Genomic DNA, 21,423 nt, shown 5'->3' on the forward strand with positions numbered 1-21,423 from the left:
TTGGATCTCACCAGATACTCGCACAGATCTGGACTGTGTGATATTTCGGACGACGGATCGTGCACACGGATCGCACAAGATATACGCAGGTATACTGTGCCCAGGTGTGTTTGGTTTACAAAGCTTTGATCACCATCCGGGGCAGTTCCCTTTGAGCCAACCCCATCCCGCCGCCAATCCTAGCGTCAATCTCAACCAGCGATCGAAGAACAAACACTAAGGACGACAACTGGGACGACCCGTTGCTCATTAAGCTTACATGCCTATACACTTGCACTTACTTACATATCTCCCCTACATATAAATACCCATCCACACACGACACGCACATAACTGTTACACGGACGCACATGAAGGTCGAGTTGTGAAGTGGTACGACAGGCTTGGAAAGGGTTCCTACAATACTACGATACGGCAATACGACTTTGACGACTCTTTTCTAACTGCGGTCACAGTCATAATCCTGTAAGTGCTGGAACTAAGTTATATTAACTTATTACCTTATGTACGTACCTTAGTCAAGGCAGGACGGAAAGGCGCGTCTTCGGATTCGTCCATCCGTCCCCCAGATGCTCCAGGTGCTCCAGATGCGTCTGGTTTCTTGTTCGCCTGTTCATCTGTTCCTGTTCGCGCCCTCGCCATTCTTATCCCCCCCTCCAATCCCCTATTATTGTCCACCCCGTCACTTTGTCACTTTCACATTTTCGACCGCTACTTTTACTAACCTAACCCCGTCTATTCAGCTTGTACTTTGGGATTTTGACCCCTTTTCTTACACTTCTTTTTAATCTTCGGGGAAAGATTAGATTCGACTCGACCCGACTCGACTCTAAGTTGAGTTTATCACTCATAATATCATCCTTGAACTAGGTACCTAAGTACTAGTTCAATTTTCGTGGTTTATTCCATTTTCGAGGTTACCGAATTAGCACCTAGGTATTTCTCGTTAAATACTTAAAGTCTTTAATCCCTACTGCGACTTGCGGCTACTACGTAGGGGGTATCCCGTTTGTTAGGAAGGTACGTAGATACCCAGATCCATACCCATACCCATACCCATCCATGGCTCTTGCCTCTTGCATCCCATCTGATCCGTCCTAAAAGCACTGACCATAGTACCTAAGCCCAGTATCTAAAGGAAAGAGCAAGCGCAGGCTAAGGACCGAGGACCAGGAAGGCCGTTCAAGGGTCGAGTCCCACTAATAGCCAACTACCAATCATGAAGAGCAGCGCCCTGGGCCGATGGCTAGCAGGCACGACACGTACCCCATCTCCAGCGACTACCCAGTCTACCCAGTCTACCCAGTCTACCCAGTCGCTCTCCACCCAGTCTTCCGCCCACCAGTCTCCCACCCAGTCTAATGACACCGAGCATCCGTTTAGCAGCCGCAGCAGCGCCGAAAACAATAATTATTATTTGACAGGCACCTGCTTTAGAACCTCTGATCCCTCTGATCTTGCCGCTGTCGCAACTACAACTGCCTCTGCTACTGCCTCTGCCGCTCCTACCACTGCCCCTACACCAACTTCCTCCCACTCACTCACCTCGCCGTCTCCCTCACCACAACCCGCGACCCCGGACGATCACTTTAATAATATTCCCGGTCGCAACAATTATTTCGCAACCGCAACCGCAACTGCATCTGCATCCGCCTCCACCACCAAATCCACCACCACCACATCCGCATCCACATTCACATCCACATCCAACAATACCGCTAATACCAATACCACCACTAATACCACCACCTGCATCGGCGCACCCACTGCTTTCGCTGCTGCATCTGCATCGCACTTTGCATCTGACGCTGCATTCCGCCCCTCATCTAAGCCAATCGATATCGCGAGTAAAACTGCGCCGCGCATTCGTTCCGATAATTCTATCTCTCCGCCCCCAGGCCACCACCCCAACCCAATTTCCGTCCCCATCGAGGCCGATTTTTTTGAACTCAACGTCGACGGCGATCTCGACCTCGACTTCGAAGATCTCGAAATGACCACCGGTCCTGCGCTCGACTCGGCCGTCGGCCGCAGTCGGCAGGACTCCTTCGTCAGCGCTGGGCCTAAGCCCATCTCCATGATCAACCCGAATCGCGAACAGGCTAATCGCGGCAGGCGAGAGAGCTTGGCCGGTAGTTTAATGAACGGCATGAGCTGGGGAGGAGTGTCAGTTGGGAGTTTCATTAGAGATGAGTAAGTCGCATCATTGTGTTTTCCTTGATTTTCCCTTGTCACCTCTTGTCTTGTCCTGTACTGTCTTGTCTTGTCTCTGCCTTGTCCCTTGGCCTTGGTCTCAAATATCGGTTCCAATCCCGAGTCTCAAGTTTCCAAAGTCCCAAGTATTTGTCCCTCGCTGTCATCCCATCCTTTTTACTTCCGCCTCCGGTTACCGATTCGAGGTTTGCTGCTGCTCTTGCCGCTGCTGCACACTCGTTACGCAACCGTTCCCGTTTTACCCGGCAGATTCTTTTTCTGGGTTTATTTTAGAAACATTCTTTTACGTGCCCGGCATGTGAAATCCTCCGATGACGGGTCGCTAACCGCCATGTCTTGTAACGAATAGCCTCGCCATGACTGGCACCTCGCCGTTCACCGGCGCCCATCAATCGCCTTCATTCCACTCCAACTCTTATATACCGAAGATGGAGGCGGAGTATTTGCGCAACTTCAAATGTTGCGACTTGACTTTGGATACCATGCACGACCTTCTTCGCCACTACGAGACAGTGCACACGGGTCCTAGAGATGCCCAGCTGAATCGCAACGGATCCGGTGTGCAGATGCCCCACCGACTTTCGGTTAACAACCGACCGTCCATGTCCATGGCCGGACGACAGGACTCGCAGGGTTACCAGCATCTCGCGCAAATGGGATTCGGTCCGCAGAACCGATCTATGGGAAATAATGGCGGCTCGAGTCTGGGCTTCGGTGGGTTGCAGATGGGACGACAGTCTTCGGCCATGGATGCGAATTCTCAGAAGCGATCGCAACAGCTTAACCGAATGCAGTCGAACGACGAGATGGACGCTGTAGGCGATATGGAGATGGATGACGCTGTTGGCATCATGGAGATGGATGATAGCCAGCGAACCATCCAGCAGACTCGACAGATGTTCGGACAACAACAGCGACCCCAGCTGTCATTGACCACCCCAGGCTTGCAGCACCAGGCGCTCCGAACATCGCAGCCACCGACGCCCGGCTCTTCGAACTTTGGTTTCCAGAACAACCCTACCGTCTCGTCAGTTAATACCCCAACCTTGACGACGCAGCAGGCGGCGATACAACAACAGATGGCTGGAAACGGAAGCAAGGAGGGAATGGAAATGGACTTCTCTCAGCTGGGCAACCTTGACCTCACGAATATGGGGAATTTTAACGGAACCAACCTGTCCGAGTTCTTCATCAACGATCCGGCTAAGAGCCTTTACAGCCCAGGCGGTGGACCGGCAAACCAGAGAGCATTGCAGCAGCAGATGGCCCAGTTTGGTTTAGATGCAAGCCAGTTTGGAAATATCACGGATCCAAACCACTTGGCTGCATTGCAACGCGCGATCGCAAACCCGGGATCTTTGGTTATGCCTCCTGAGGAGGATAAGCCGTTCAAGTGCCCGGTCATTGGTTGTGAGAAAGCTTACAAGAACCAGAATGGCCTAAAGTAAGTTTTTCTTATTTTATATTTTGTTTTAGGGAAAATCTTTTCCATCTCTTGTCTTTCTTTCCCCTCTTCTTCTCCCCTCCCTTCCCCCAATTTTGAATTTTCCGGCCCTTATCTTAACTTGTCGCTAAATTGATTATGCAGGTATCACAAACAACACGGCCACCAGAACCAGCAACTCCACGAGAATGGAGACGGTTCTTTCTCCATTGTCAACCCTGAGACATCCGCCCCTTATCCTGGCGAGACCGGGATGGAGAAGGAAAAGCCCCACAAGTGCGAGTACTGCCACAAGCGGTATAAGAACCTGAACGGTCTTAAATACGTACGTTTAATTCTAATTCTAGTTCCAATTGCATCGAATGATAATAGGGAAAAGCTAACAAAGTAGCAGCACAAGCAACACTCGTCGGCTTGCGAGATCCAAGCTCAGGCGGCCAACATCAGGGCCAACCTCGCTAACAGCCAGATGTCGTTTAACATGGCTGGCATGAACGGACTGCCCGGGATAGGCGAAGAGATGCAGCTGTAGGACATGGAGTGATCTTCGTCTTTCCAGAGGCAGTGGTTTCTACTGAGGATTATACCTCCTTCTGATTCGGGAGCCGGCTGCGACGACTCCTACGCGTTCGAGGATTCCGCGGTCCTCGAAGATTGATTCAACAGCATAGACGTGCTCTTATAGACTGGATACCCCCTTTTTCTTTTCGCCGTGGTCGCTGTACATAGCCACGGTTCATCTCTCGGTTCGGAAAAGTTTGTCCATTTACGGCATCTTGGGCGGCGTTTTTGTCATAAGGCGTCTAGTCCAAGATATACCCCCTTGATAGACTTCTACTCAACACCGTCGTCTTTCGCATATTTCCTTTGGTTTTTAAAATAAAACTCGATCATCGACGGCCTCAGCAACCCGAAGGACCCTAACGACCACATTGTTTCCAGCACCCTACGTTGAAACTGCGTTTCAAGGCCATGGTACATAATCACCGCACGACTAAAACGAGGTTACGAAAAAAGGCTGGATACTACGGCGGATGGATACGAATGACGGAGATGATTGACGGGCGCCGAGCTATAACGGTCATTGTCGACAAAAGTGGATAGCTTTCCCCTTATTCGCATGACTATAGCTGAGTGCAATTTCCTTTTTTTCATAGTTATTTTTTTCCTTTCACACAAAAAAGAGAGACGCTCGTTCTCAGAGATTGTTACGCCTCACGGCTCATGAAGATAGTTTTCCCCCTTTCTATTTCCTTTTTTTCTTAGTTTTCCACGTCATTTATGCACCGCTCCTACGAATCAAGGAGCAAATCTAGGCGTTTTTTTTATGGTCTGAACATGGGCAAAGGGGGTCATGAAGAGCAGATAAAAAGGGGTGATGGAAAATGGAGATCACAAAAAGAGAAAAAAGAAAAGCAATTTACGCCTTTTTAACGTCTATCTACCCACTCATCTAAAACTCAATAACCTTCGGTTTCGTCGTCTTCCCAGGTCTGGACGTGGGACCTCGGCAGACTTGTCTATAGATTAGGGGTAGCGGGAATACAGTATCTGGCTACCCCTTAGACATAATTTTCTACGTGTAATTAATCATAAGAACTTCCACGAATGGCTTGATAGTCTACTCTTTTTATGTGAAATATGTGATTTAGAGGCTTGGGCACGTCTACTCTATTTACTACTCATGTCTTGTATGAGAAATGTTCGACTTGAGACCCCAATGGCTAGGCTATCGTTGCCCCCTTTTGAAACGTGTTATCTCGATTCACCTCAAGTCCCAGCTTTTTTTTCTAGCTTTTGGCTTTTGCTAGATACTTTGGAAAGGTACTAAGATACAGACAGGTACCTACTTATGAACTAGTAATATGATATATATAAATGCGATAGCTTGGAACATATAACTAGGTACTTTCTCTTTCCTTCTTCAACCCACGGAGAAATATAGACAAGTTTATGAAGCCTCTACTCGGACAAATTACAGCAAATCATATACTGTTCCGTCTGCTTGCCAATACAATCCCAATCTATCGTCTAGCCCGCAATCCATCATCCCTCATGGAGAAACCGGAGTCCTTCACACTGGCACCAGAAGCCAAACCTCCACGGTGGACCTCCAAAACTTCACATCTCACTAGCAGCAGCCGTCTCGCCCTATTACGCCCTTAGCGAAGAGTCCACTCTAAGATCCCGAACCCCCATGCTCCACCAGAGTCCTCGCGTATGTACAGTACGTACATACACACGTACTTAAGTAGCGCGCGTCTAGAAGTCTAATGGAAGCAGGTGAATAGCATTTCTGTTACATTATGGGAAATCCCGAACCATCAACTTGCATATGCGGGTAAGGATAGGGGCCATTTTATACTTTGGGACTAGATGGCCAATCCCAAGTTCTCTAATTAACGTATATCCCTACACCTGGCCTCGAAAGCTCAACCGTTGGCCACGCATGTAGAGACTTCGGATGCATGTATATATGTAGGTAGGTAGCTAACTATGTACATACTCTTCATCAATCTCAGGTATCTCGTCTTGTTAATGACGTGCTACCTATGTGAATAATTCCACGTTCTTCGATTTCCTCGCCCCCCTTTCCAATCCTAGAATTAATAAGCATCACGAACACGAATTATCCATCCATCCATTCAGCTCTCACGAAAACCGCCTCAAACCCCCTCTCAGCTGAAGCCGCCTCAGCTCGCATGAGCGGAAAGCACACGAAACTTATTAAAACACGAACCCATGACGCGTAGTCCGCGATCCAGCCCCTAAAGAGCTAGAACGCCCGAGGCGCCCTCCCGCCCTACAGAGCCTCTCAAAGCTCTTTTAGTAAATTGGCACTTATTAGTAATAAGCTCCGTGGACACGAATTATATACGAACTAATATAGCGGCACATTCCGTGTTAAAGAGAGATCTACTAATATGTATGTATGTAGAGAAGTTGAACTAGGATGCACTGCTAATAATATTCGTTAGATGGGTTCCGACCTAGATCCATGTACATAATATACATGTTAGCTTAGCCATTCTTGACTCGATGGCATTTCCGGAGCTTCGAAGCCCACAAAACTCTACCGACGCCGCCTCCTCGACTAATGTAGGGCCCGAGTCATACTACTACATACCTACATACATGCAATAACCGATACCACCTCGAGCTAGGCTGTGCCGAGTTCCGCAACGATGACCCATCTCATCTAGACTTACCTATTCCATTTCATGTAACGTTAAGAATTTCAAATTTCACATGCCTAGTAGGTACCAATGCAATAGCCTCTCACCCCCTTTTCACCTCGCTAGGTAGCCAACAACTTAGAACCCTAAAATGGACCGACCAAGGTATTGTATATTTCCGTAATACTACTCTCGCGAGCTAAATAGTAAAGTAGGTAGGTTAAAATACGTAGCAACACCCTACACTTATAAGGAGTGCAGCAAGAAGCCAAGCCAAGCCATCCTCGATAAACATAATAACATAGCCTAATCCTTCCCGGTGGCTCGCAGCTTAGTCGCATATTCTTTCTTCCTCTCCGCCACGCTCCCTCTGTTCAATGTTTCTTCGCTCGATAGCTTAATATCCTCGTTGATATCCACCCCATCCCAGAACACCGAAGCCATGCTCAAAACCCAGTCTCCACACCTGGCCGGGTGTAAAAGGAGAAAGGGTGGTATAAAATATCAAAAAAAGGAGTGATGGTGTCTCGTTTCCGTTGCTTCGTGAGGTGACACGCCAGGCGCACCTCGGATATCCATAAAACTGTCGTCCTCCTTGAGAGGTACCTAGGTAGGTTTGACTAAGCTAAGAGCGCGACCAAATAGAGCGATATTCAAATGCTGAATGTGTATGTATGTTTGTCGTAAGTCGCGTTGCTGAACTTGAATGCATTTTTAGTAGAGACCCCTATATTGAAGGATCTCTAGCATGCATTGCTATGCGAGGTCCATCCCTTCCGAGTCGTCAACGTCAGATGGTAGGGCTTGCGTGTGGTCGCTGCTAATGCTGTCTTTCCGCGAGACACCTGATGCGTCGAATCGGCCACGGCAGTTATCCACATACTCCAACTCATCACCTCCAATAACTCTGCCTTCCATGTCTATCTCCTGTGATAGTTCGACCAGGGCTGATCGCGGTAGGCGCAGGAATCCTTGGGTGCGCACAATACGGCCCCAGTGCGTCAGGCAGAATTGTGCGGCTCTCTTACGGAGCCAATCCTCGCTCGCTAATCCTGCGCAGTACCAGATAATACATGCGTGCTCTACGTCAAGCTCCTTTGATAATCGATTCACGCAGAGGAGGCGTAGGTGAGGTATGTTGTAGATGTTAGACATAACTAATAATCCCGCGACGTCCGAAAGATCTGTTACCCCATCGTCGGCATGGATGCTGTCAGTGTAGAGGTAGTATAAGAATGCCTTGACTACCGTGTAAGGCTCCGGAATATGCATCTTCTTGGTGTGGAACTCTGCCATCTGCGCGTTATACAGTCTGGCGAAGTGCGGCCATCTAGCCTGGAGAATAAGCTTGTGCACATGAATCGGAGCAGAAGTGGGCGCGTCAGGCGTCAGCCAATTCTGATCCATCGGTGATTCCCCTGCTCGAATAAGACTAGAACCCATCATGTCGTCCTCGTCGTAGTCATCACCGGCAAGAGCTGTTATCGTGAAATCGGTTCCACTTCCCGTTTCCGGCGGTTGGTTGAAGAGTCTAGCAAGATCATGGCCCAATCCTTTCGAAGGTTGATCTTGAACTCGAGCATGGGATGTCGGTCTAGCATGATCCGTTCGAAGTTCAGGGGTTGCGTTGTTGCCTAGAAAACCATAACGTCGTAGGTCAATTTCCATTATATCACTTAGATACTCCTCGAAACCATTCGGACCCATATCGTTAACCGCGTCGGTCGGACACCCTAGCAGCCAGGCTTTCGTCCCATCTTCATTCATAGTGCAATAATGCCACTGATATCCCGACTTGAAAATTTCCCGCCCCTCGGCTAATTTCTGCCACCTCAGCGTAGCCAGGTCCAACGCTGATAGGGAGCATTCCTTCGAAGTAATGGTCGCAACCGGAGTAACGAAATCCAAGAGGGTCCCCGAAGAATATATGTGGAAATGGATACCGGAACCTTGAGATGGGATATTTCCGCCAGATACGAATCTCAAAACAGATATCGGGCCAGGGGCCATCGGAACCTGCCTCTTTAGATGGAACGAGGGGGTGTTGACCTGAGCTGTTCGGATGTTAGCTGCAAAGCCTGAAGCTCCAATAGGTGGAGCTGAACCAATCGAATAAGACGGCCGCGGGGAATCGCCGGGACGACTCGTTGATGTTTGTCGGTCAGGAGCGGAACTTCCAATCTGCGGCGGAGATTCAAAATCTGGGCTGCCCTTCAAGTCAAGCCACCACAAATCACCGATCTTGTCCATATCCCTACTTAATCCACCAAATACCCAGACTCGATCGCCCCTAGGAAATATTAGTATTAGGTACTAGGGTTCAGAACAACTAGACGTATATACCATATATAGGCTGAGTGATCAAATCTAGGGACGAAACGCCATGACCTTGACCAGGTGTAGGTCTTCAAGTCTAAATAGCATATATCTTCTGAGACATAGCTCTCGTGGCCAGTTATGCCACCAACGATGAACAACTTGTCTTCGTGCAAGACAGCTGCATGCCTAGCTCGACCTTTCGGAACGGGACCGGAGACTTGGGGCTGCGTCCAATGAGCGGTCTTCAGATCGAATACTATAAGATCAGATAGATACGTCCTGTGCTCATTCTCGCCGCCAAAAACTAGGAGTTTGTCACCCTGGTATAAAGTAGCAGTGTGTCCTACACAGATTCGTAAGTGTCGGTGCACAGGTTAGAGCACAACAGCCAAACCTACCCATTCTCACGCCAGGGATATCCCCATAGTTGTCCACTAAACTCCATTGATGGCTAACAAGGTCAAGTTTCAACACGTGGTTGTACACCTCGTCCGTGTACTGGTCGAATCCGCCGAATGCATAGATCTGATTATTTCCACAATACGTAACCGAGGCGTTGACCAAACAGGCAGGCCGCTGACCGAGAGTTCGTGTCACTTTCGGCCGGTAACCATCCATCATAGGCCTACTTTTCATGGGCGAGTTTGGCATGACAAAAGTGTTGTTGGACGATGCGGCAGACATAGCAGACACGGGAGTGGGCGCGTTTGAAGTCGAAGGAGTTGCGGAGGAGGGCGCAGAGGGAGCATATGGAGGGTTGGAGGAGTTGGAAGGGCCGCCGAAGAGGGAATGCGAAAGGGCTGAGGAAGTTGAGTGATGGGCCATGGCTTCGATTATCGATTATCGATTGTAAGGCTGGAGTTGGCTGGGTTTAGCTGAACGGGCTGAACAACAGAGACAAAGGTTATCTGTCGATCGATTAAGACTACGTCGACATTTCTATTCCCTTTTGGCGCAAAGGACTTGCGACGGATAGACCAAAACGACCAACAAAAGGGGTTTAGAAATGATTTGGAACAATGAAGATTATAATCAGAAAGGTGGACCTTCGAAACCTTGGACTTGGGATATCGGAGGAGACTTTGGTTGTCCTATTGCGTGTGTCCAATGCCCAATATTTCATCAATCATCAATTTAGATGCAGCATTTGTCAAATGCAGGGGTTACTTGTTCTTCTTTCGATCAGCCAAGTTCAGGCTCAGGTTCCCGTCTCACACCCGCCCACGGTCGAAGACAGGGTTGGCTCAGGGTTGGCTATGATCAGGCTGGAAGAGTCTAAGTGGAGATTTTCTTAAATAGTGACCAATGTCGCTTCATTATAAAGTGACCCTGAGTGACTAAGCATGGGGCTGTGGAGACTGAAATACATCATACAGTGACACACGAGCCACAAAAGCCACTTGAAACAAATGGATACGGAGATGTAATTGAGAATTGGTAGGTGCGTGACGGCCTAAACTTAATCAAGCATCGTTTGCTAGAATTGGTGGGGTGCAATGGTTGCCCTTCACAACGAAGAAGGTGCGACCCACTCGTTGTAAACACATAAATCCAGAGAGTTCATCAGCAATTCTAACTTTTGATTCTTTCCTCATTGCAAACCTTTACTCTCTACATCCGCATCCCTCCAAACTCCATCAATGCTCTCTGCCTTTTTAGGCCTTCTATCTATCACAAAGCCTTTCACAACGAATTATCACTTTCGAGTCCATTAGATCTCATCGCTGCTACGTACAGCCATTTGATCGCCCCACCGACTCAGCTATTCTGCGTGAAAGCACACTTCGATTTATCGAACACAACGACGACTGTTACTAACCAATTTACCCAATCCAGGAACCATTAACTTGAGTCTCTTGGAGCTCGTTCGATATCATCGGAGCTCTCATAACATACTCACATCAATACTCCTTCGAGACATTGAGTTGTTCTTCGTCGGAGTTCAACACTTTATCTATCTCGGTACACAACCTATTTATAGTCATACACTAGACAATCAGACGCTATGGCATCAGTTGCAGTATCAACTCCCCTCAAGTCCCACAAGGGACTTTTCTCCTCCCGTACCGCTGGCGGTCGGATGCCCTTGACCCCGTCCCCTCGTCAACGCACCGTGACCAACAATGTCAACGTGGAATCGTCTCCCTTCACACCCGACCGACAACAATCCCACGATGCATGCCGCCCAGCTGGCAAGTCCGTTTACGGAGGAAACCTGTCGGCACACTTCGCTAAGACTAGCTCAAGAACCTCGCACCGCAACTCTCCCAAGTCCAACATTGCTCGAAGTGTTGCCACTCCCCGCAAGGCTCTAGAGCTAGGTGTGTCGGACTTCACTCTTGTTGGTACCGGCCACAGCAAGTCCCCTTCCAGCACCAAGACGAAGAAGGCACCTCTGCGACAGAAGACGAGCAAGACCACCGTTACCTATGCGGCGGACCGATTCATTCCGAACCGTAGCAACAGCTCTGCTATTTCCAATGCAGGCTCTGGAAAGTTGGACACACAAGACAAGTCGCGACCCAAGTCGCGTAGCAACGAGGCATCCAACGTCTTATCGTCCGCTACTGACGACGCTATCGCTGCTCTAGAGAGCCTTAACATCAACGAGGATGAGGAGGCCAGCTACGCCCGACCATCCCCTAACACTGTCGCTTATCAAGACTCCTTGGCTAATGCTTGCGGCGTCAACCTTAACACCCGTATCCTGCAGTTCAAGCCTGCCCCTCCTGAGTCGTCGAAGCCTATTGATCTTCGTCAACAGTACAACAGGCCTCTTAAGCCTGCCAATGCAAGCTCCGCCCAATTCAGACGCCGCATTGCGACCGCCCCTGAACGCGTTCTCGACGCCCCTGGTCTGATTGATGACTACTACTTGAACCTCCTTGACTGGAGCTCGGGCAACCAAGTTGCTATTGGTCTTGAGCGAAATGTCTATGTCTGGTCTGCCGACGAAGGCTCCGTGAGCTGCTTGTTGGAGACTAGCCCTGACACCTATGTCAGCAGTGTTAAATGGTCTGGTGACGGTGCTTATGTCGGTGTTGGCCTTGGAACCGGCGAGGTCCAAATCTGGGATGTTGCAGAGGGCCAGAAAGTCCGTAGCATGTTCGGTCACGACACCCGCGTAGGTGTCATGGGCTGGAACAAGCACCTCCTGTCTACTGGTGCTCGAAGTGGCCTTGTCTACAACCATGATGTCCGTATCGCCGAGCACAAGGTTGCAGAGCTCGTTTCTCACACCTCTGAAGTCTGTGGACTTGAATGGCGATCTGATGGCGCCCAGCTTGCCACTGGAGGCAACGACAACCTTGTTTCCATCTGGGATGCCCGCTCCCTCGCCGTCCCCAAGTTCACCAAGACCAACCACAAGGCTGCTGTCAAGGCTCTTGCTTGGTGCCCTTGGAACATCAACCTTCTTGCTACCGGTGGTGGCTCTTACGACCGTCATATCCACTTCTGGAACACCACCTCTGGTGCTCGTGTAAACAGCATTGACACTGGCTCTCAAGTCACCAGTCTGCGATGGTCTACCAGCTACCGTGAGATCGTCAGCTCAAGTGGTTTCCCTGACAACTCTCTCAGCATCTGGAGCTACCCTACGCTCGTCCGCAATGTCGAGATCCCCGCTCACGAGAGCAGGGTTCTCCACAGTTGCCTTAGTCCCGATGGACAAATGCTCGCTACTGCAGGTAAGGAACAATCTATCACGGAACATGTCTTCTGAGTGTATACTAATATTTCTTGCGATAGCTGCCGATGAGAGCTTGAAGTTCTGGAAGGTGTTCGAGAAGAAGGCCGGTGCCTCCGCGGGCATTGGTGCCAGTGGCTCTTCCAGCAAGGCTCAGATGGCCAAGCAGATGACTATCCGCTAAGTCACCATGCAGATCTAGTAAATGTCAGGATCTCCGTCAACAACAGTAGGTATCTCGATTTTATTCTGGCATCTCTGGTACTGCATTTGGTGTCCCTTCAGCGCGGCGTTGGGGATATCCACATCCTACGACCGTGGAAAGGTCTTCGTCCGGATTGGAGTTGGTCATGAGCTACGATATGATAACGCCTGTTACGGAAGGCCTTAAGATTGAGATTCATATGAGGGATTGCATCATAATGGTCATAATGGGAGTTTACGGGCATCAGGTCGCATTAGGTACTATTAATTAAGGATGGAGCAGTGATAACTGGGTGGTCTACATATCGAAAAGATATGGGATCGTGTCTAGTTTGAGCTTCTAATTGTATTCAGAAATCCTGCGTTACAAAGCTGTTCTGATGATTGTGACTTGCAATGCCGGTAAATTCGGCCTATGTTACCAATTACCTGTAAATGAAGATCGGGATTTGTTGATTAAGTTGTATCGATTACCTCATTCTACTTGCTTTGGCGTGCGAATAATGCCGGCAGTGACTTCCCTAGGTACATGTTTTGGTGTGTCATAGCGGCAGTACGTCCCAGTCCGTACCTGGGCGGCACAGTAACTAAGTTCGGCGGGTTGTCAACGGCACCCCCTATGAACGGCACCCCCTGTAAAAGCGGGCTAAACTTAGCCGTTTTGGGTATAACGCGGTACATTCTCAGATAGAAAACCATTTTAGATTGGTTGAATAGCTTTTAACTACCATTTCGGGTATAACTTGATGAAGTTAACCGATAAAACCCTGTTACTAGTCCTAATTAAGCTAGTTTTTGGGCCACTGATACCCTGGTCAGGTTCGGAACCCCAGTTCAGCCACGTGACTACCTCCACTTTTCCAAAAATAAACGTTTGATTAATTCGTTGAATTTTTAGTTGAAAATGTTTTTGCGTATATTCTTAGGTATCACGTGACTCCTGGAGGTGGTTCACGTGACCCGTGAAAGTGGTTATCCAATTAAAGGGCTAGATAAGAATAAATCTTAAAATGGCTTAGCTTGAAGCCGCTTTGTACCCTTTTGCACTGTGCTAGTAGCCGCTCTATGCGTTGATTGGCTTGAATATTTATTATGGGACGTATCGATAGGAATGACGCGTTTTAATTGGTGTAAGAGATCTTAGTCACAGTGTGAATAGTTAAATTAAAAGTAAAAATGTAAAAATCAAGGATAAAAGAGTACAACAAGTTATATGGATCTTCAGAGAAATTTGGCGTTTGATTGGTTGATCTGGTCCGGGGTGCCGTTCATAGGGGGTGCCGTTGACAACCCCCCGAACTTATCTTATCTTAGTTCGGAGTTAGTGCGGTTTATGTGGCATTAGGTAATCAAGGACGCGGCACTTCCAAAGGTATTAACAAACTACACTCTTTCAGGCGAACTTCACGAGAACATCACCAACTTCCGATATTTCGCGGTCAGCCCAACACGCTGCAGCAGTACACAACCGTAAAAAATCGCATGCGAACTGCTAAATTAGGATCAGGAAGGCCATAGAATTAAATTTTAGCAAGATCTGAAGAGGGCGCACGGGGAGGAGTTTGGGCATTTGAGCAAATGCTGGGGTTCCGCTACCAACTTGCGTATTCCAGCCATTCAGCCATTCTACAACTTTCGCAAGCCGCCGCATTCAACTTTATCTCCTTCGCAATTGCGCAACCCCGCGCTCTCTACAATCCTCTACTTTCGCAAGGTTCATACGGCGCCCGCAATTTTATGTAACCTGACAAGCTACTCGATTTATCGTGTTCCTACTTTTCGCATCTTCCGGTACCCGATCTTGACGAACCAGGCCATCCGATTTACCTAAGCAGTCCGACTCGATCACCCAAGATGTCGAACTCGCAGGTTGGAAACGTTTATTCGCAGATCATCACTGATGTGCTTGAGGCTTCGCGAGTCGATTTCGAAGAAGGTGGCGTGGACGAGAGCGTTCTGGAAGAACTCAAGAAGGTGAGCCATCACGACCTTTTCTTTTTCTCCTTTCCTACTCTACCGCTTCTCCCTTCGGTCAGCTCCAACCATCAATAATTATTGCATTACCATCGAATCCTTCATTTTGATTGATTTTTTTCGTCGATTATTGTTTACATTTTGAAAATTTCCTCTGGGTTTGATGGGTTGCTGGGTTGCGAGGCAACCTTTGCTCTCACTTACCGGGTAGGCATGTGCTGGCAACAGGCGCGGCCGAGGGTGGTGAGAATTGGCGGATTTCGTGAGGGGCGGGCAGGCACTATTTGGGCTTTTTATCCCTCTGCACCCGCTGCAAACCTCCTTGTGACTCATGTCGTTTCTCATTGGTTCATTGGTTGGATACTAATCCACTCACGTGCCACTTACTGTGCACGTTTACAATATTTCACTCGTCACTCTCATATCCCAAGCTTGTTACTTAGATGCCGTCAACCGTCTATTCATCCAGTACATTGCAAGGTCAATGTTTCAAGTCGCTGCCCATGTCACCTACGAAACGAGAAAATATATGACAAAATGTTATTGTTTCAGATGTGGGATTTTGTTAGCTAACACTCTTCTATCAGGGATGGCAGAAGAAGCTCTCCCAGCAGCAGTTGGCTGTTTTCCCTTGGGATCCTAAGCCAGACCCTCCCACCCCTGCTGTTACTGCACCTCAACCTACTCCGGCGCCTGAGCCTACTCCTCAGGCTCCCACGAACGGCGCTTCGTATAACCAGCAGCATGCGCCTCAGCCACAAGGCTTAACTATGCCTGGATCGCAGCCCTCTAGAGACCCTACCATCAAGTCTGAACCTGGTGTCAAGACAGAGCCCGGTCTTGAGCCCACGCCTGCGTTCCCCCAGGCTGCTCAGCAGGGTGGTTCCGACGTCGTTCAAGAACGCGTCTCCCAACAGCTGCAGTCTCTGTATGGCGATCGTGCTGCAGCTTCGATTAACAAGCTTCAGCAGACCTTTAACAACGGTCAGCCGCAGAACGCCCAGAGACCTGGTGGTCAACCTATGCCGCAGAACTACCCTGGTCAGTTCCAGGGCCATCCTCAGCAACAATACCGACCCACTATGCCTCCTAATGCTCAGCAGCAACGTGCGCAGATGCAGAACGGCCAAAGGCCTCCTCAGTCTCAGATGGATGGCGCAAGCGATGCAGACAGCCATATCGGAGTCCTTATGCGTCGCAGCCAAGCTGGAGATGTGGAGATGGGAAGAGTTGAGATTGATAACTTGCTCCACGCCCAGATTGCCGCGAAGGCGAAAGCTATGGAAGGTGGCGGTTTGATGGTACCCCTTAAGCGTACGGGCAAGGGCAAGGCCATCGTCTCGCATCACCGTACACCAGCCTCCGGCGGCCTCTCGCAATTTGACGGCCCGGGTGTGGATGATGGTATGAAGGATGAAGTCACAGATGAGGATGCTATCAACTCGGACCTTGACGATCCTGATGATAACCCGGAAGAGGATGATGATGACGATGACGGTGGCCAAATCATGCTCTGTATGTATGACAAGGTCCAGCGAGTCAAGAACAAGTGGTAAGCGATATTTTTTCTTTGTAAAGTGAATGCTTTGAACTACGTTGGCTCACAATCAAACAGGAAGTGTGTTTTGAAGGACGGTGTCCTTAGCGTGAACGGCAAGGACTACGTCTTTCACAAGGCTACTGGCGAGTATGAATGGTAGTGGCCGGGCGCACTTCTTCTGATCATTGGCGTTACGTTGTACAAGACATGATTTCATTCCGTACTCGGGGGCGTATCTCGCCTACACGCCGACTATGACGATTTCCTACTTCCCTATGTTGCTTCGTATTAGCACCTGCGACCCAATCGCCGACAAGCAACTTGGAAGCAAGACGAATCAGATCTACCCGGCATTAATCAAGGAAACAAAAAACATTGACGACATTCACACAAGAGGGTTGATTTGCGATTAGGACTGGCATGGGATGATGGTAGACATTGCTGCTTATTTTTTATTTTCGCTCTTGATTTACACTCTGCACCACTGGTTCTCCTAACCGCAACGAATAAATGCACTTGGCTCCGGTTCTAGGCTCCGACCGGGTCTAGTAGAAACAAGGAGGGAGGAAGTGGTGCTATGAAAGGGCGAGCAATAGACCTGGTCTCTAGTGGCACTGATGCACAGTGCCGTACTGGTAGGCCGGGATACCTGTACTAATAGCAGATGCTGGTTGCTAAATGGATTTTATACTATGATTTGCGACTTGGGTTTGGTGATTCGTGGCGTGAATGTGAAGAGTTGTAGAGGGGCTGGGTTGAGTGTCTGGGAGTGCTGGCGCAAGCCACAGATAGCCGTTTTGATGTTCAATAGAGTAAGGCGATTACTCACGTAGATATTGCCGGATGGGTGGGTAAGCATGGATACGGACTGTACCGTGACGGGTTGGTCAATCCAGTAGTAGGGGTATTCAATACACCCTCTCAGATCAGAGAGCCGCTTCGTTCACGACGGATCCTAATTTACTTGGTGCTCGATGGTTCATAAAGCTGATCAACAGGGAACGCAATGACTTCTTTACTACCCGTAACACAAGTCACGTACTTGCTTCCGTTGAAAAGAGGTCGGTGAGTTTTAGGCAAGCAGTATGCTGTTCTCGGCTGATGGATTACGCTTCACGACTTTATAGCATATCCTGATTCTATATAAGGGGTTCAAAGGAGAACAGATGTTAGGAGGCTCATCATAAGACATCTGGAAGCCCTGCGTCTTTGTATGAGAGCAGAAAATTGGGTTCTACTGCGTAGGTCGTGTAGAAGCTTAACCCTTCTCTTTTTTCCTTGATGGATATAACTGCCTAAGTGTCAGATACGAAGATGTGTCCTCATGTTTGACCTCGCTGTTGCATGGATTCATTAGAGGTGTAATGACATAGTTCTGGTCAAGTACAAGGACTTAAAGAAGAGGTACGCATACTTAGGTACGCACCTGTCTAAGTATACATCTTCGTGTTGTATACCTATGCTTAAGAAGCCTACCTATTCAAGGGGTTTATTGTACACGATTATTGCGAGTGAAGACTGAGATTGTTCCCCTGAAGTGCGAATAACGGTAAGTAGCGCACGGTTTGAAAAGGGGAAGTAATTACAACATCCATGTGATTGACATTGATATATGGAGTAATCAGACCTATGAATAGTACTCCTAGCATATCAATTGCCATGTCACAATTGTCTGAATGACTATCTACCATCCTGTAACTTCTCATTATAAGGTTAAAATGTGACAAGTAGGCAAGCACAGAAAACCGTCGTCCAGATTATCTACAAGGTAATTTGTTGTTTGCCTATTCTTTAGATGCTGTTAGCGATATACACCATATTCCTCCCCCCTTCCCAGAAAATCGGTAGTCTTGGTACAATGGTAGAGCAGTAATGATAGGCGTGTGCCATTGGTCTCCTAGGCATTGCTGGGGTTATATGTCTTCTATTAATTACTTAAGTGCGCACATATGATAATCGATAGTACTTTCCCGGGACCATGGAGACATTGAATAGGGGTCAGTTTGGGGGCCGTTTTCTGTACGCGCCCCTCAGCTATTAATGACTTCGTGTCTCCTATGACAGGCTTAACTGAAAATATCATAGGAAGATAGTAATAAAGTAGCGGAGGTCATAGGTATATGACTGTACTACGAAAAGTACACGATGTACTATTACAATCACGCCAAGATTATTTATGACAATCAGTTGGAAAATTGCTAAGAGTTGTGAATAGAGTATAGTCAATGTAAGGTTACCAGAAGGACGCTTGGGGTCACGTAGCGTGCAATTGCGTATACACGACTTGAGATTCCGACATACGCATGTAGACAGGCACTTATAATGAGGCTAATTATGTATGTACATTCCTTAGCCCAGAAGACGGGTCATGAACGGGGCTGGTATACGAGCTTCTTCTCTGCTATTTCCATAGATATTCGCGAAGTCATACCATATCTGGCCTCATATAGGAACTTCATAAACATGTTTAGCTCTGCGAGACGGAAGTGCTGTTCCGAAAGAAGCGGGAGTAATGATTCCGGTCCGATTGACTAGAAGGCGAGAAGCAGTGCTGGTCCCAAATATGTATTAAGAAATATGGAGGCGGTCTACTATACGGCCCTCTAGATGAGTTGTCGTCTAGTTCTTAGAGCGGTATGCCGAATCCTGGAGATCTTTACGAAGCTAGCAACCATCGGTCTGACACGTGGGTCCGTCGACCGGGTCCTCCGCCCTTGATATAAGACTCGTCAGTACTGACACGTGAACATTTTGCTATCCCTCTGAGGGGAGCTAGGTCGCATGTGGAAGCTCGCCTCGGTGCGTGTATGAATATCCGTCCTTTTGGAGTTAGGTCGTTATGCCTGTTGGTCCCGGTGGCCGGGTGGCCGGGCCTCGGGTGGAACCCGCGTTGTAAATCTTACCAACGCGAGAGTGATATGTTATAGCGTTGACATAACTGTGAATTGGGGGTATATGGAATGGCTGTATGGAGCAACTTCTGCCGGGTGCGGTGATTATAACTTTGTGGCTTGAGAGAAACTGGTTTGCGTTAGGCTCGAAGCTCGGGGGACAAGCCGGTTATTACACGTGTATTGGTATGTGGTTATTGGCCAGGAGCAGCATGAGCAGCTATGCGTAGTTGACGTCCCGAGAACCAAGGAAGGGCTAAGGCACCTCACTTTTTGAAGTTATCCATGTTATCATTACTAGGGTGTAATTGGGTGCCGTGGTGTTGGGTCATTCTCCTATGCCATTTTTAGTTGGTACGGTCGGACCCCCTTTACCCCCTACCAGCGTATTATACCATGAGAAATGCGCCACAACCCTCTAGAGGAGTCATCATCCTTGCCTATAAATACTGTACTTACCAAGTATCTTATCATTGACCCAAGGCGAGCATGACTTGTTTAAACCGGAGTATAACCCGGGATTTAACTGACTAGTGAAGAGCTTCGTAGGATTTTCCTTAATAGGTTACCTATGTGGATTTATGTAGGACTCCTGGGACTTCTAGCTCTCTTGAGATTCGTGAAACTGTTGAAGGATTGAACAAGGCGACGTGGGGGGAGAGGGTCCGAACGTTTAGCTATACGAAGACTGTAGCAACTTGTAACAAGTTGTACCGCAAGTCGTGCCGCGATGTGCCGCTACGTGCCCGGGAAAATTTGGTGAGTGCAAATGCAAGTCTCACCTTCGGTAACTTTTTCTATAGGCCAAACTGGATCGGTCAGGATCAAGGTGAAGATGTGGCGTCTGCGACATGCGGCTCACGGCAGATGATCGCTAGGTCTAGTGTTCTTGTGTGACCTTCGTTGAGATGACCGGCAGGGGTGATGATACAGCTTCCAAGGTTGTTTGAATATCCCTTGTTTACGTAATGACGAAGTGGAAGCGAGCCTGTGTAAGGGCTGATTATGGTAGTTCTTGTCGTGAAGGTCGAATAAATGAGCTACCAGAGAAACAGGTTCACCGGCTGACTTTAGTGTTGGGTGAGAGCTAGGCGATACTAACCCATTCCTCCCAAGAGGGTGCTTCGTGAAACGATGATTTTCTCTATCCCCTAGCCTGGTCCTTGGTCGAACCCATCTAGTTGACTCTTATTAGACCTAATCATAATTAATATCAAAATGAAAAAAGATAATGTATTAATACGTAAGCCGGCGAAGGTGGCGAAGCAGACGGGAAGTGCGGGATCAGCGGATGAAGAGAAAAATGTGGGAAAGGGGAAATTTAGTCGACCCGACAGTCTGGTAACGATTGCGCGAGCGGTGAGACGTAAATTTATAAGATCGTTCTATAGGCAGTCAGACAGGCAATTCGGGATTTGATTTCGGGTCCCGGCCCTAACTTGGAAGTTTGATGCAACCTTCTTCGCCGGCGGCAATTATGATTTGCAAGAATCCTCACCTCTTGCATATCATTCTACCTGGTCGTTATCCCCGGTAGACCCGTACTCCCTAGAAAAATGTTAAAATTCCGGCTGGCTGGCCATTTGTCTATCATGGACGGTTCGATCAGCTGATACTAATCTGATGCACCTAGTCTCTTACTATTCCCGTCTCGTGCTGATTGCGATCCTTAGATTCTGTGACTGCGACATGATGTATGTAGGTATATCGGTGCGGTTTGATGGGAGGTCAATTTAACTGAAGCGGTATCTGTTGGCCTTGGAGTAGCCTAGCGACAAGGCTAGCCCAAATTAACTTAGAAGTGTAGCTGGTCATCGGATGGCCATTTGGTTCCAACTGCGTCTCCTAGACTTTAGCCAGAAGCGTTAAAAAGACTGAGGTATTAAGTCCCTTGCCGAGAGAAGCGCTTTGAGATGATTTGTCCCGTACCGGCAACTAATCTAATATGATTTGAATACGACTAAGTCGATGAA

General features: G+C 48.4%; 4 protein-coding genes across 4 annotated transcripts; 3 read left to right on the forward strand and 1 right to left on the reverse strand.

Moving 5' to 3' along the window:
- Positions 1-1,993: 1,993 nt before the first annotated feature.
- F4807DRAFT_454416 (uncharacterized protein) lies at positions 1,994-4,190 on the forward strand (the record flags this gene model as incomplete). Its single annotated transcript, XM_048000574.1, has 4 exons — positions 1,994-2,193; positions 2,564-3,658; positions 3,803-3,983; positions 4,053-4,190. 4 exons carry the CDS (start codon positions 1,994-1,996, stop codon positions 4,188-4,190), a joined length of 1,614 nt encoding a protein of 537 aa, XP_047849346.1.
- Positions 4,191-6,986: 2,796 nt separating this feature from the next.
- F4807DRAFT_445842 (galactose oxidase) lies at positions 6,987-10,420 on the reverse strand. The gene is made up of 3 exons (XM_047999764.1): positions 9,552-10,420; positions 9,178-9,496; positions 6,987-9,124 (listed from the first exon to the last, which is right to left on the reverse strand). Exons 1-3 carry the CDS (start codon positions 9,976-9,978, stop codon positions 7,591-7,593), a joined length of 2,280 nt encoding a protein of 759 aa, XP_047849347.1. The 5' UTR covers positions 9,979-10,420; the 3' UTR covers positions 6,987-7,590.
- A 265-nt stretch (positions 10,421-10,685) lies between these two features.
- Positions 10,686-13,596, forward strand: F4807DRAFT_445843 (WD domain-containing protein). Its single transcript, XM_047999765.1, has 2 exons — positions 10,686-12,840; positions 12,902-13,596. Exons 1-2 carry the CDS (start codon positions 11,159-11,161, stop codon positions 13,023-13,025), a joined length of 1,806 nt encoding a protein of 601 aa, XP_047849348.1. The 5' UTR covers positions 10,686-11,158; the 3' UTR covers positions 13,026-13,596.
- A 1,303-nt stretch (positions 13,597-14,899) lies between these two features.
- F4807DRAFT_465334 (transcription factor IIA, alpha/beta subunit) lies at positions 14,900-16,719 on the forward strand (the record flags this gene model as incomplete). Its single annotated transcript, XM_048002265.1, has 3 exons — positions 14,900-15,019; positions 15,607-16,571; positions 16,635-16,719. 3 exons carry the CDS (start codon positions 14,900-14,902, stop codon positions 16,717-16,719), a joined length of 1,170 nt encoding a protein of 389 aa, XP_047849349.1.
- Between the last annotated feature and the right edge of the window lie 4,704 nt (positions 16,720-21,423).

The sequence above is a fragment of the Annulohypoxylon truncatum genome, assembly GCF_022578515.1.
Source record: "Annulohypoxylon truncatum strain CBS 140777 unplaced genomic scaffold F4807scaffold_51, whole genome shotgun sequence".
Taxonomy (NCBI): Eukaryota; Fungi; Ascomycota; class Sordariomycetes; order Xylariales; family Hypoxylaceae; genus Annulohypoxylon; species Annulohypoxylon truncatum.

Coding starts and splice junctions, on each gene's coding strand:
- F4807DRAFT_445842 (XM_047999764.1), bottom strand. CDS start 9,978: ATGGCCCATCACTCAACTTCCTCAGCCCTTTCGCATTCCCTCTTCGGC. Junction 9,497..9,551: donor TATCCCTGGCGTGAGAATGG/GTAGGTTTGGCT, acceptor GAATCTGTGTAG/GACACACTGCTACTTTATAC. Junction 9,125..9,177: donor GATCACTCAGCCTATATATG/GTATATACGTCT, acceptor AATATTTCCTAG/GGGCGATCGAGTCTGGGTAT.
- F4807DRAFT_445843 (XM_047999765.1), top strand. CDS start 11,159: ATGGCATCAGTTGCAGTATCAACTCCCCTCAAGTCCCACAAGGGACTT. Junction 12,841..12,901: donor GGACAAATGCTCGCTACTGC/AGGTAAGGAACA, acceptor ATTTCTTGCGAT/AGCTGCCGATGAGAGCTTGA.